We start from the raw sequence: 12,127 nt of genomic DNA, 5'->3' as shown, positions 1-12,127 counted from the left end.
CGTTTAAAGTCCGCCGAGGGATCCTCACCCTTCAGCCGCTCATGTCCCTATTGCCCTCTTGTTGCTATTCAGTGACTGGTTACAGTAAGTGAGGTGGCGAGTCTCCACCTGCCGTTTTTACATGTACCTAATACATTGTCATCCACTAACATCCCATCAAAATAGCCCAAGTAGTTTTCCTCCATAGTTAGCAATAGTTTAGCACAGAACCGGGGATTGTCTTTTTTTTAACGACGTCCACCGGGGATTGTCCTTGGGTTCATTTCTATAGTGTATAAAGGGATAATCGTCGGTTTTGTGTCACCATTTCATTAAAGTTGTCTCAAAAGGGCTTCAGCGTGTTGGCTTCGACCCCACGTTTGCCTCCCAAAAATTTGGAACTCTGTAGTCCCGAGGTCTGGAAGAGATATACAAAATAATAATGAAGATAAAACGCAACAAAGTTAGAGAGTGGAGGCTCGTGACGCCACGTCTAGGTATGTAAAATTTGTACTAAGCAGTGACTTAACACGAAATTCAAGCGTTGTTGTATCTTCGTTATTATTTGTTTGTGAGAGAGAGAAAAGAAAAATGCGTGTCCATTATTTTAGGGTTATCTAAAAGACGGACTAATTACTTATTTTGATTCACTATACCTATTTCATAACATTCATTTCTATACATTTCAAGTGTAGTATTGCTCTTGAAGTTCCACATCAGGTGTTCCAGATCTTCGATGTTTACACGTCAATAGAGAGTGCTTATCAGATTGAACCACTTTTGCTAAAACGTCATATCTTTATAAGCTATAGTCTAGCTGGGCTCCTGGGTTTCCACATTAGGTGTTTTACATCTTCAATTTTTATAAGTCAACAGAGAGTGCTTATCAGATTGAACAACTTTTGCTAAAACGTCATACCTCTATATGCTATAGTCTAGCTGGGCCCCTGGAGTTCCACATCAGGTGTTTTAGATCTTCAATTTGTATAAGTCAATAGAAAGTGCTTATCAAATTGAACAACTTTTGCTAAAACGGCATACCTGTATATGGTACAGAGAAGCTGGGCTCTTGGGGTTCCACATCAGGTGTTCCAGATCTTAAAATTTATAATCTCAGCTGAAAATGCTCATCAAATGAAACAATTTTTGCCACGGCACCATATTTGTATCTCTTATAGTTTTATTGGTCTGTTGGAGTTCTGCATCAGGTCTTCAAGTTTCGAAGATAAATTATAGCCTATATGTTGACCAGGCCTAATACTGATACAACAAAGAAAAAATCATTGAAATCCGTTCAGTAGTTCGGAAGATTAGCGTGTACAAACAAACAGACATACAGACATACAGACATACAGACAAACAGACAGAATTTTTTTTTTGGATTTGTGCTCCATTACTGTTTCTAAACCCCACCCAATTATTATTTTTTTAATATATTCAATGTACAGACACAGTTTTTTTACAGATTTATTATATGTATAGATGAAGAAAACTTTTGTTATAGCTAAGGCTGTGAGAAATGAAGCTCAGATTTATTCAGAGCCTGCTCCAAAACATCACTTTTTCGTCCTTACGTCATCTTCTACCAAGTAATGTGTCGTACTTACAGTAAATTTTGTAGAGAAACAACTATTTGACATGAAGTATTGAAAAACTATGTCAAATGTAAAACTTTGTCGGAAATTGATACCTTCAGAAACTTAGCTAGACCATTGATATAAAACAACTTTAAAACTTTTTCTCATCGGTTCAATTCCAGGTGTCATGTGCGCGCACTTCTCTAGAAGTGTCAACGGGCGTGGTCGCATCGAAAGAACAGCACACACTTAAACTGAAGCCCTTCATGGTTGACATGCTGGATGTGGTAGCTGTGGAAGGACCTGCCGGAGGAATTGAATGCTGGATGGACATTCAGAAAGGAGTTTTTCCCAACGTAAGTATGGAAGCACTAGTCCCGTTACCCTGCTTGAAGTAATCTAGACATGAAGCTTAAAAAAAGTGTTGTAAAATACCGAATTGAATACTGACAAATTCAAGAGGGAAACAATTCAGGATTGTTATGACATCTGCAGTGTCTTACTTAAAATTATTTTATTAACATGTCGTTTCTATAATTTTTAGACTACTCCATTGAAAGACTCGATCAAGATTGGTGAATACTTGACAATCCTCGTGTACCTGAAGGATGTAAGGAAACAGTTCAGTCTCAAGATCCACGACTGCTGGGCTTATGACAGCGAAAACTACGACGGTGTTAAGACCAGCAAGATTCAACTGACGGACAAAGAAGGCTGTCCTAAGTAAGAAAATACTTTATGATACTTTATGTGATTGATTGATTTTTATTTTGTGAATGTAGCGAGATTAATCCACTTGAACTAATACTTGTGACCGCGGACTGTTAAGGCTGTCAGATTGTGTAAAACTACTGAAAAAATAAAGATAAGTGCGGAAAAAGATTGAAACTTAAGAATATGTTATAATAATTGGCTGGTGCACAGCAGGGTTGCTTAGAATTCGATTAGATTACTTTCGAGAACTGTCTTGATCTGAAAAATATAATTGTAAAATATTCACAACTAACACAATTGTGATTCTACTAAAGATCCAATTATTTGATGTTCGAAAGTTCGAAATGCATCAGACGATCAAAAAGAATATTGCTACTTCACTGAAGCCCCACAAATAATAAATCGGTACTAACTATAGCTTGTTTATTTACAGGAAGAAGAAGCTTATCGACTTGTTCCAAAAGACCACAAACACTGGTAAAAGTGGAGCAACTCTGATAGCTTACAGCAAAGTGAGCGCCTTCCGATTCCCAGAGACCGACCAAGTCTACCTGACATGCAACGTCGAGGTAAATATCTTCGCTTTTCTTATTATGTTCTTTCTCCCTTTCCATCTCTTTTAAAAAGTGGTAGTTCAGAGTCACAGGATGATGAATGAATATTGATAATAGTCATAATTATGTATTTGACGAATGCAACACATTCATAGCTTATTTGTCTTATTTACTTTCCGATTAGTATGCCCCTGTCCCTGTACCATTTATTTACAAACACGCCTGTTCTAATTTCAGTTATGTACGAACAACTGTGACTCCAGCTGCGGTGGTGTGATCAAAGAAGTGTCAACGACAATACGACCATCACAATGTTACCCGGGTTCCCGAGACCCTGGTTGCCAACGCGTCACCATTGAACCACAGATCAAGTGCTACCCTGGTTCACTCGACCCTCGGTGTCCACAACAGCCTACACCGACTACACCAAACTGCTATCCAGGAAATCCAGATCCGCGCTGCCCACAAATAACAACAGTAACACCTGTCTGTTACCCAGGCTCACCAGACCGAAGATGTCCACAACCAACACAACCAACTACACAGAACCCACCTACATATTTACCGCCAACATCACCTGCGCCAAAATGTTTCCCTGGTTCAAATGACCCTAGATGCCCTAGACCAACGACTCCAGAGCCACCTCGTTGCTTCCCTGGATCTACTGACCCTAGGTGCCCTAAACCAACGACCCCAGAGCCACCTCGTTGCTTCCCGGGTTCCAGTGACCCTAGATGCCCCAAACCCACGACCCCCGAGCCACCTCGTTGCTACCCTGGATCTACTGACCCTAGGTGCCCTAAACCAACGACTCCTGAGCCACCTCGTTGCTTCCCTGGATCTACCGACCCTAGATGCCCTAAGCCAACAACGCCTGAGCCACCTCGTTGCTACCCTGGATCTACTGACCCTAGGTGCCCTAAGCCCACAACACCTGAGCCACCTCGTTGCTTCCCAGGTTCGACTGATCCAAGGTGCCCTAAACCAACGACTCCGAAACCAGTTTGTTATCCAGGTTCACCCGACCCCAATTGTCCACAGCCAACACGTCCCACGACATTAAGTCCTCCGACGTATTTACCACCACAGCCTACTACACCAGGAACATCACCCGCTCCCAGGTGTTACCCTGGATCCAACGATCCTAGATGTCCCAAGCCTACAACACCTGAGCCTCCTCGATGCTTCCCTGGATCTACTGACCCAAGGTGCCCCAAGCCTACTACTCCTGAGCCTCCTCGTTGTTTCCCGGGTTCCAGTGACCCTAGATGTCCCAAGCCTACAACTCCTGAGCCTCCTCGATGCTTCCCTGGATCTACTGACCCAAGGTGCCCCAAACCCACAACTCCTGAGCCACCGCGTTGCTTCCCAGGTTCAACTGACCCCCGTTGCCCCAAACCAACGACCCCTGAGCCACCTCGTTGCTTCCCAGGTTCAACTGACTCTCGTTGCCCCAAACCAACAACTCCTGAACCACCGCGTTGCTTCCCAGGTTCCAGTGACCCTAGATGCCCCAAACCAACATCTCCGAAACCAGTTTGTTATCCAGGTTCACCCGACCCCAATTGTCCACAGCCAACACGTCCCACGACATTAAGTCCTCCGACGTATTTACCACCACAGCCTACTACACCTGGAACATCACCCGCTCCCAGATGTTACCCTGGATCCAACGATCCTAGATGTCCCAAACCCACGACTCCTGAGCCTCCTCGATGCTTCCCTGGATCTACTGACCCAAGGTGCCCCAAGCCTACAACGCCTGAGCCACCTCGTTGTTTCCCGGGTTCCAGTGACCCTAGATGCCCCAAGCCCACAACACCTGAGCCACCTCGTTGCTTCCCTGGATCTACTGATCCCAGATGCCCCAAGCCTACAACTCCTGAGCCTCCTCGTTGCTATCCCGGCTCAACTGACCCTAGGTGCCCCAAGCCAACGACCCCAGAGCCACCTCGTTGCTTCCCAGGTTCCAGTGACCCTAGGTGCCCCAAACCCACGACTCCTGAACCACCTCGTTGCTTCCCGGGGTCTAATGACCCTAGATGTCCCAAGCCAACCACCCCAGAGCCACCTCGATGCTATCCCGGCTCAACTGACCCTAGGTGCCCTAAGCCTACTACTCCTGAAGCTCCTCGTTGCTTCCCTGGATCTACCGACTCTAGGTGCCCCAAGCCAACAACTCCAGAGCCACCTCGCTGCTTCCCAGGAAGCACTGACCCCCGTTGCCCTAAACCAACAACGCCTGCACCTCCTAACTGTTACCCAGGCAACACTGATCCAAGATGCCCGAGACCAACAACTCCAAAACCTGTTTGCTATCCAGGCTCCCCTGACCCCAAATGCCCACAGCCACCGCGTCCTACAACATTGAATCCACCTACATATTTGCCGCCAGAGCCTACTACGCCAGCAACACCACCAGCTCCTAAATGTTACCCTGGGTCTAACGACCCTAGATGTCCCAAACCAACGACACCTGCTCCTCCTAACTGCTATCCTGGAAACACAGACCCGCGTTGCCCTAAACCCACAACTCCTGCACCTCCTAGATGCTTCCCCGGCAGTACAGACCCGCGTTGCCCTAAGCCGACCACTCCTGCAGCACCAAATTGTTATCCTGGAAACACAGACCCACGTTGTCCTAAACCAACTACACCTGCTCCACCAAGGTGTTTCCCTGGCAGCACAGATCCAAGATGTCCGAAACCAACAACACCCGAGGGTCCACGTTGCTTCCCTGGATCAACTGATCCGCGATGCCCACAACCAACTACTCCAGCTCCTCCTAATTGTTATCCCGGTAGCACAGACCCTCGTTGCCCTAAACCAACAACCCCTGCACCACCTAGGTGTTTCCCAGGCAGCACAGATCCACGTTGTCCTAAGCCAACCACACCAGCACCACCAAACTGCTATCCTGGTAGTCAAGACCCTCGCTGTCCGAAGCCAACTACGCCTTCAGCACCAAATTGTTATCCCGGTAGCACAGACCCTCGTTGCCCTAAACCAACAACACCTGCGCCACCAAGGTGCTTCCCAGGCAGCACAGATCCTCGTTGCCCAAAACCGACCACGCCTTCAGCACCAAATTGTTATCCTGGAAGCACAGACCCGCGTTGTCCAAAGCCAACAACGCCTGCTCCACCAAGGTGCTTCCCAGGCAGCACAGATCCCAGGTGCCCAAAACCAACAACACCTGCTCCTCCCAATTGTTTCCCTGGATCCACCGATCCGAGATGCCCGAAACCAACATCACCTAAACCAGTATGTTATCCAGGTTCTCCTGATCCTAAATGCCCACAGCCTCCTCGCCCTACAACATTGAATCCTCCAACATATTTACCACCAGGCCCGACCACGCCGGCAACACCACCGGCTCCTAAATGCTATCCCGGTTCTAATGACCCTAGATGCCCTCAACCAACAACACCCGCGCCTCCGAGGTGTTTCCCAGGCAGTACAGATCCTCGTTGCCCTAAGCCAACCACACCGGCACCACCAAACTGCTATCCTGGCAACACCGACCCTAGGTGTCCAAAACCCACCACACCTGCGCCACCAAACTGTTACCCTGGCAACAATGATCCTAGATGTCCGAGACCAACAACCCCAGCGCCGCCAAGGTGCTTCCCAGGAAGTACAGACCCGCGTTGTCCAAAACCAACAACACCTGCGCCTCCCAACTGTTTCCCTGGATCCACTGATTCAAGATGCCCACAACCGACTACACCAGCACCACCTAGATGCTTCCCGGGCAGCACAGACCCTCGTTGTCCTAAGCCAACCACGCCAGCACAACCAAACTGCTATCCCGGTAGTCAAGATCCTAGGTGCCCAAAACCGACCACACCGGCACCACCAAATTGCTATCCTGGAAACACCGATCCTAGGTGTCCGAAACTAACAACCCCAGCGCCACCAAGGTGCTTCCCAGGTAGCACAGACCCTCGTTGTCCTAAGCCAACCACGCCAGCACAACCGAACTGTTACCCAGGAAACACAGATCCGAGATGCCCGAGACCAACCTCTCCCAAACCCGTTTGCTATCCAGGCTCACCTGATCCTAAGTGTCCACAGCCTACTCGCCCAACAACTTTGAGTCCTCCTACTTATTTGCCACCAGTGCCTACTACACCATCAATTCCACCAACGCCTAAGTGTTACCCTGGTTCCAATGATCCAAGGTGTCCCAAACCAACCACCCCTGCACCTCCTAACTGTTATCCCGGTAGCAACGACCCTCGTTGCCCTAAACCAACAACACCCGCACCTCCAAGGTGCTTCCCAGGCAGCACAGATCCTCGTTGCCCTAAGCCAACTACGCCGGCACCACCGAACTGCTATCCTGGCAACACCGACCCTAGGTGCCCTAAGCCAACCACACCCGCTCCACCAAACTGCTATCCTGGCAACACCGACCCTCGTTGCCCTAAGCCAACCACACCGGCACCACCAAACTGCTATCCTGGCAACACTGATCCTAGGTGTCGAAAACCCACCACACCGGCACCACCAAACTGCTATCCTGGCAACACCGATCCTAGGTGTCCAAAACCCACCACACCTGCGCCTCCTAACTGTTACCCTGGCAACAATGATCCTAGATGTCCGAGACCAACAACCCCAGCGCCACCAAGGTGCTTCCCAGGAAGTACAGATCCAAGATGCCCGAAACCAACAACTCCAAAACCTGTTTGCTATCCAGGCTCCCCTGACCCTAAATGCCCACAGCCACCGCGTCCTACAACTTTGAATCCTCCCACATACTTACCACCTGAGCCTACTACATCACCAGCACCAAAATGTTACCCCGGTTCTAATGACCCTAGATGTCCAAAGCCAACCACACCTGCACCTCCTCGTTGTTTCCCTGGATCGACTGATCCGAGATGCCCTAAGCCTACCACTCCGGCTCCACCAAACTGCTATCCGGGTAACACGGATCCAAGATGTCCGAGACCAACGACGCCTGCCCCTCCCAACTGTTATCCCGGTAGCACAGACTCTCGTTGTCCAAAGCCAACAACACCTGCGCCTCCTCGGTGTTTCCCTGGATCAACAGATCCGAGATGCCCTAAACCTACCACACCAGCTCCCCCTAACTGTTACCCCGGTAGTACAGACCCACGTTGTCCCAAACCAACGACACCAGCACCACCAAACTGCTACCCTGGCAACACCGATCCTCGGTGCCCAAAACCGACCACACCTGCGCCTCCTAACTGTTACCCTGGCAACACCGACCCTAGGTGCCCAAGACCGACCACACCGGCACCACCAAACTGCTATCCTGGCAACACCGATCCACGTTGTCCAAAGCCAACCACACCTGCGCCTCCTCGGTGTTTCCCTGGATCAACAGATCCAAGATGCCCTAAACCTACCACACCAGCTCCCCCTAACTGTTACCCCGGTAGTACAGACCCACGTTGTCCCAAACCAACGACACCAGCGCCACCAAACTGCTATCCTGGCAACACTGATCCTAGGTGTCCAAGACCTACAACCCCTGCGCCACCAAGGTGCTTCCCAGGTAGCACAGATCCCCGTTGTCCTAAACCAACGACGCCAACCCCAACAAAGCCCGTGTGCTATCCTGGTTCACCGGATCCAAAATGCCCACAGCCACCGCGTCCTACAACATTGAATCCTCCAACTTACTTGCCACCAGAGCCTACTACAGTTCCAACACCGCCAGCACCTAAATGTTACCCTGGATCTAATGATCCCAGATGTCCAAAACCAACAACTCCAGCGCCTCCTCGATGCTTCCCTGGATCAACAGACCCTCGTTGTCCGAAGCCAACCACACCTGCTCCACCAAACTGTTACCCTGGTAACACAGACCCACGTTGTCCTAGACCAACTACACCTGAGCCACCAAGGTGTTTCCCAGGCAGCACTGACCCCCGTTGTCCGAAGCCAACCACGCCTGCACCACCAAACTGTTACCCCGGTAGCACAGACCCACGTTGTCCCAAACCAACAACTCCTGCGCCGCCAAGGTGCTTCCTAGGAAGCACAGATCCTAGGTGCCCGAAACCAACTACACCCGCTCCACCAAACTGTTATCCTGGTAACACAGACCCACGTTGTCCTAGACCAACTACACCTGAGCCACCAAGGTGTTTCCCAGGCAGCACTGACCCTCGTTGTCCGAAGCCAACCATACCTGCTCCACCAAACTGTTACCCAGGGTCTACTGATCCGAGATGTCCTAAACCAACCACACCAGCTCCACCTAACTGTTACCCCGGTAGCACAGACCCACGTTGTCCCAAACCAACAACACCTGCACCTCCAAGGTGCTTCCCTGGCAGTACAGATCCTAGGTGTCCCAAACCGACCACTCCTGCGCCTCCCAACTGTTACCCCGGCAACAATGATCCTAGATGTCCAAGACCAACACCTCCAAAACCTGTTTGCTATCCAGGCTCCCCTGACCCCAACTGCCCACAGCCTCCACGGCCTACAACACTAAATCCTCCCACTTATTTACCACCGGAGCCCACAACAGCGGTGACACCATCACCAGCACCCAAGTGTTATCCTGGCTCCAGTGATCCAAGATGTCCTAAACCTACTACACCTGCACCACCAAGATGTTTCCCAGGAAGCACAGACCCTAGATGCCCGAAACCCACCACTCCTGAGCCTCCTCGGTGCTTCCCTGGCTCTAATGACCCCAGGTGTCCCAAACCCACAACACCTGAGCCACCTCGTTGCTTCCCGGGTTCCAGTGACCCTAGATGTCCCAAACCCACAACACCTGAGCCACCTCGTTGCTTCCCAGGATCCAGTGACCCCAGGTGTCCCAAACCAACAACTCCCGAGCCACCCCGTTGTTTCCCGGGCTCCAGTGACCCTAGATGCCCGAAGCCCACAACACCTGAGCCACCTCGTTGCTTCCCAGGTTCCAGTGACCCTAGATGCCCCAAGCCCACAACACCTGAGCCACCTCGTTGCTTCCCTGGTTCCAGTGACCCTAGATGTCCCAAGCCCACAACACCTGAGCCACCTCGTTGCTTTCCAGGTTCCAGTGACCCTAGATGTCCCAAGCCCACAACACCTGAGCCTCCTCGTTGCTTCCCGGGTTCCAGTGACCCTAGATGTCCCAAGCCCACAACACCTGAGCCACCTCGTTGCTTCCCTGGTTCCAGTGACCCCAGGTGTCCCAAACCCACTACTCCCGAGCCACCCCGTTGTTTCCCTGGATCAACAGATTCTAGATGCCCCAGGCCAACGACTCCTAAACCAGTTTGCTACCCAGGTTCGCCCGATCCTAAGTGTCCTCAACCCCCACGGCCAACCACATTAAATCCTCCCACATATTTGCCACCGACAACTCAAACTCTTAAATGTTACCCGGGTTCTAATGACCCCAGATGCCCGAAACCAACTACTCCCGAGCCACCACGTTGCTTCCCTGGATCGACTGATCCTAGATGTCCCAGACCAACAACACCTGAGCCTCCTAGGTGCTTCCCAGGCTCCAGTGACCCTAGGTGCCCCAAACCCACCACCCCTGAGCCTCCTCGGTGCTTCCCAGGATCCAGCGACCCTAGGTGCCCCAAACCCACCACCCCTGAGCCTCCTCGGTGCTTCCCAGGCTCCAGCGACCCTAGGTGCCCCAAACCCACCACCCCTGAGCCTCCTCGTTGCTTCCCAGGCTCCAGCGACCCAAGGTGCCCCAAACCCACCACTCCTGAGCCTCCTCGGTGCTTCCCAGGCTCCAGCGACCCTAGGTGCCCCAAACCCACCACTCCTGAGCCTCCTCGGTGCTTCCCAGGCTCCAGCGACCCAAGGTGCCCCAAACCCACCACTCCTGAGCCTCCTCGGTGCTTCCCCGGCTCCAGTGACCCTCGGTGCCCCAAACCCACCACTCCTGAGCCTCCTCGGTGCTTCCCAGGCTCCAGCGACCCAAGGTGCCCCAAACCCACCACTCCTGAGCCTCCTCGGTGCTTCCCCGGCTCTAATGATCCAAGATGCCCGAAGGCTACAACACCTGAACAGCCACGATGCTATCCCGGATCCAACGATCCCAGATGTCCCAAACCTACGACTCCCGAACCACCTCGGTGCTTCCCCGGATCAAACGATCCTAGATGCCCGAAACCTACTAGTCCTAAACCAGTTTGCTACCCCGGTTCTCCTGATCCCAAGTGTCCTCAACCACCACGACCTACCACGTTAAATCCTCCCACATATTTGCCACCTACGACACAAACGCTTAAATGTTACCCAGGCTCTAATGACCCTCGATGCCCCAAACCTACGACTCCCGAACCACCTCGGTGCTTCCCTGGTTCCAACGATCCAAGGTGCCCCAAGCCAACCACGCCAGAACCACCTCGATGCTTCCCTGGATCGAATGACCCTAGATGCCCTAAGCCTACAACACCTGAGCAACCTAGATGCTACCCAGGTTCCAGTGACCCTAGGTGCCCTAAGCCCACAACTCCCGAGCCACCTCGATGCTTCCCTGGATCGAATGACCCTAGATGCCCTAAGCCTACAACACCTGAGCAACCTAGATGCTACCCTGGTTCAAACGACCCTAGGTGCCCCAAACCTACGACTCCCGAACCACCTCGGTGCTTCCCTGGATCGAATGACCCTAGATGCCCTAAGCCTACAACACCTGAGCAACCTAGATGCTACCCTGGTTCAAACGATCCTAGGTGCCCCAAACCTACGACTCCCGAACCACCTCGGTGCTTCCCTGGATCGAATGACCCTAGATGCCCTAAGCCTACAACACCTGAGCAACCTAGATGCTACCCAGGTTCCAGTGACCCTAGATGCCCTAAACCTACAACGCCCGAGCAACCTCGATGCTATCCCGGTTCTAATGACCCTAGGTGCCCCAAGCCTACACAACCACCAACTCCAAGCTCTTGTTACCCTGGATCTAGGGATCCCAAGTGCCCTCAACCATTTGCTCCCAGTAGTACAAACCCGCCTTCGACATATTTGCCCCCATTCCCAGAGCAAAATGAAGTCAATGGACCAAGGGTCAGCAGATTAGTCAAGGATAAGGACTTGGAAGATGACAAGTCCTACGCAGATACTCAATCAGAAATAGGTAATTATTGATTTAATATTTTCTTTAAAATAAGTTTGACTAGCGCTTTTTTATGCCACAAAAGTAGGATTAAGTTTGTAGATACATAACATTGCTTAAAATGTAGTTGAACGTTGATACTGTAGATTGTATCCGTACCTGAGAGTTGAGACTGTATTTTCTTTCTATAAGTAGAATGTAATGTCTAATAATACGGCGCTTGGTTATAAGTCTCTGTT

The 12,127-nt window shown here is 51.0% G+C and overlaps 1 protein-coding gene across 1 annotated transcript in view; it reads left to right on the top strand.

Moving 5' to 3' along the window:
• Window positions 1-12,127, top strand: part of LOC124635728 (mucin-2-like) — a 58,336-nt gene that overhangs the window by 45,244 nt on the left and 965 nt on the right. Inside the window, exons 5-8 of the mRNA XM_047171679.1 lie at window positions 1,739-1,912; window positions 2,101-2,279; window positions 2,704-2,839; window positions 3,062-11,909. Of these exons, the coding sequence (XP_047027635.1) occupies window positions 1,739-1,912; window positions 2,101-2,279; window positions 2,704-2,839; window positions 3,062-11,909 (9,337 nt within the window). The remainder of the gene's footprint in view (window positions 1-1,738; window positions 1,913-2,100; window positions 2,280-2,703; window positions 2,840-3,061; window positions 11,910-12,127) is intronic.

The sequence above is a fragment of the Helicoverpa zea genome, chromosome 13 (assembly GCF_022581195.2).
Source record: "Helicoverpa zea isolate HzStark_Cry1AcR chromosome 13, ilHelZeax1.1, whole genome shotgun sequence".
NCBI lineage: Eukaryota > Metazoa > Arthropoda > Insecta > Lepidoptera > Noctuidae > Helicoverpa > Helicoverpa zea.
The sequence above is the reverse complement of the archived record's forward strand: the minus strand, read 5'-3'. Positions and strand labels throughout refer to the sequence as shown.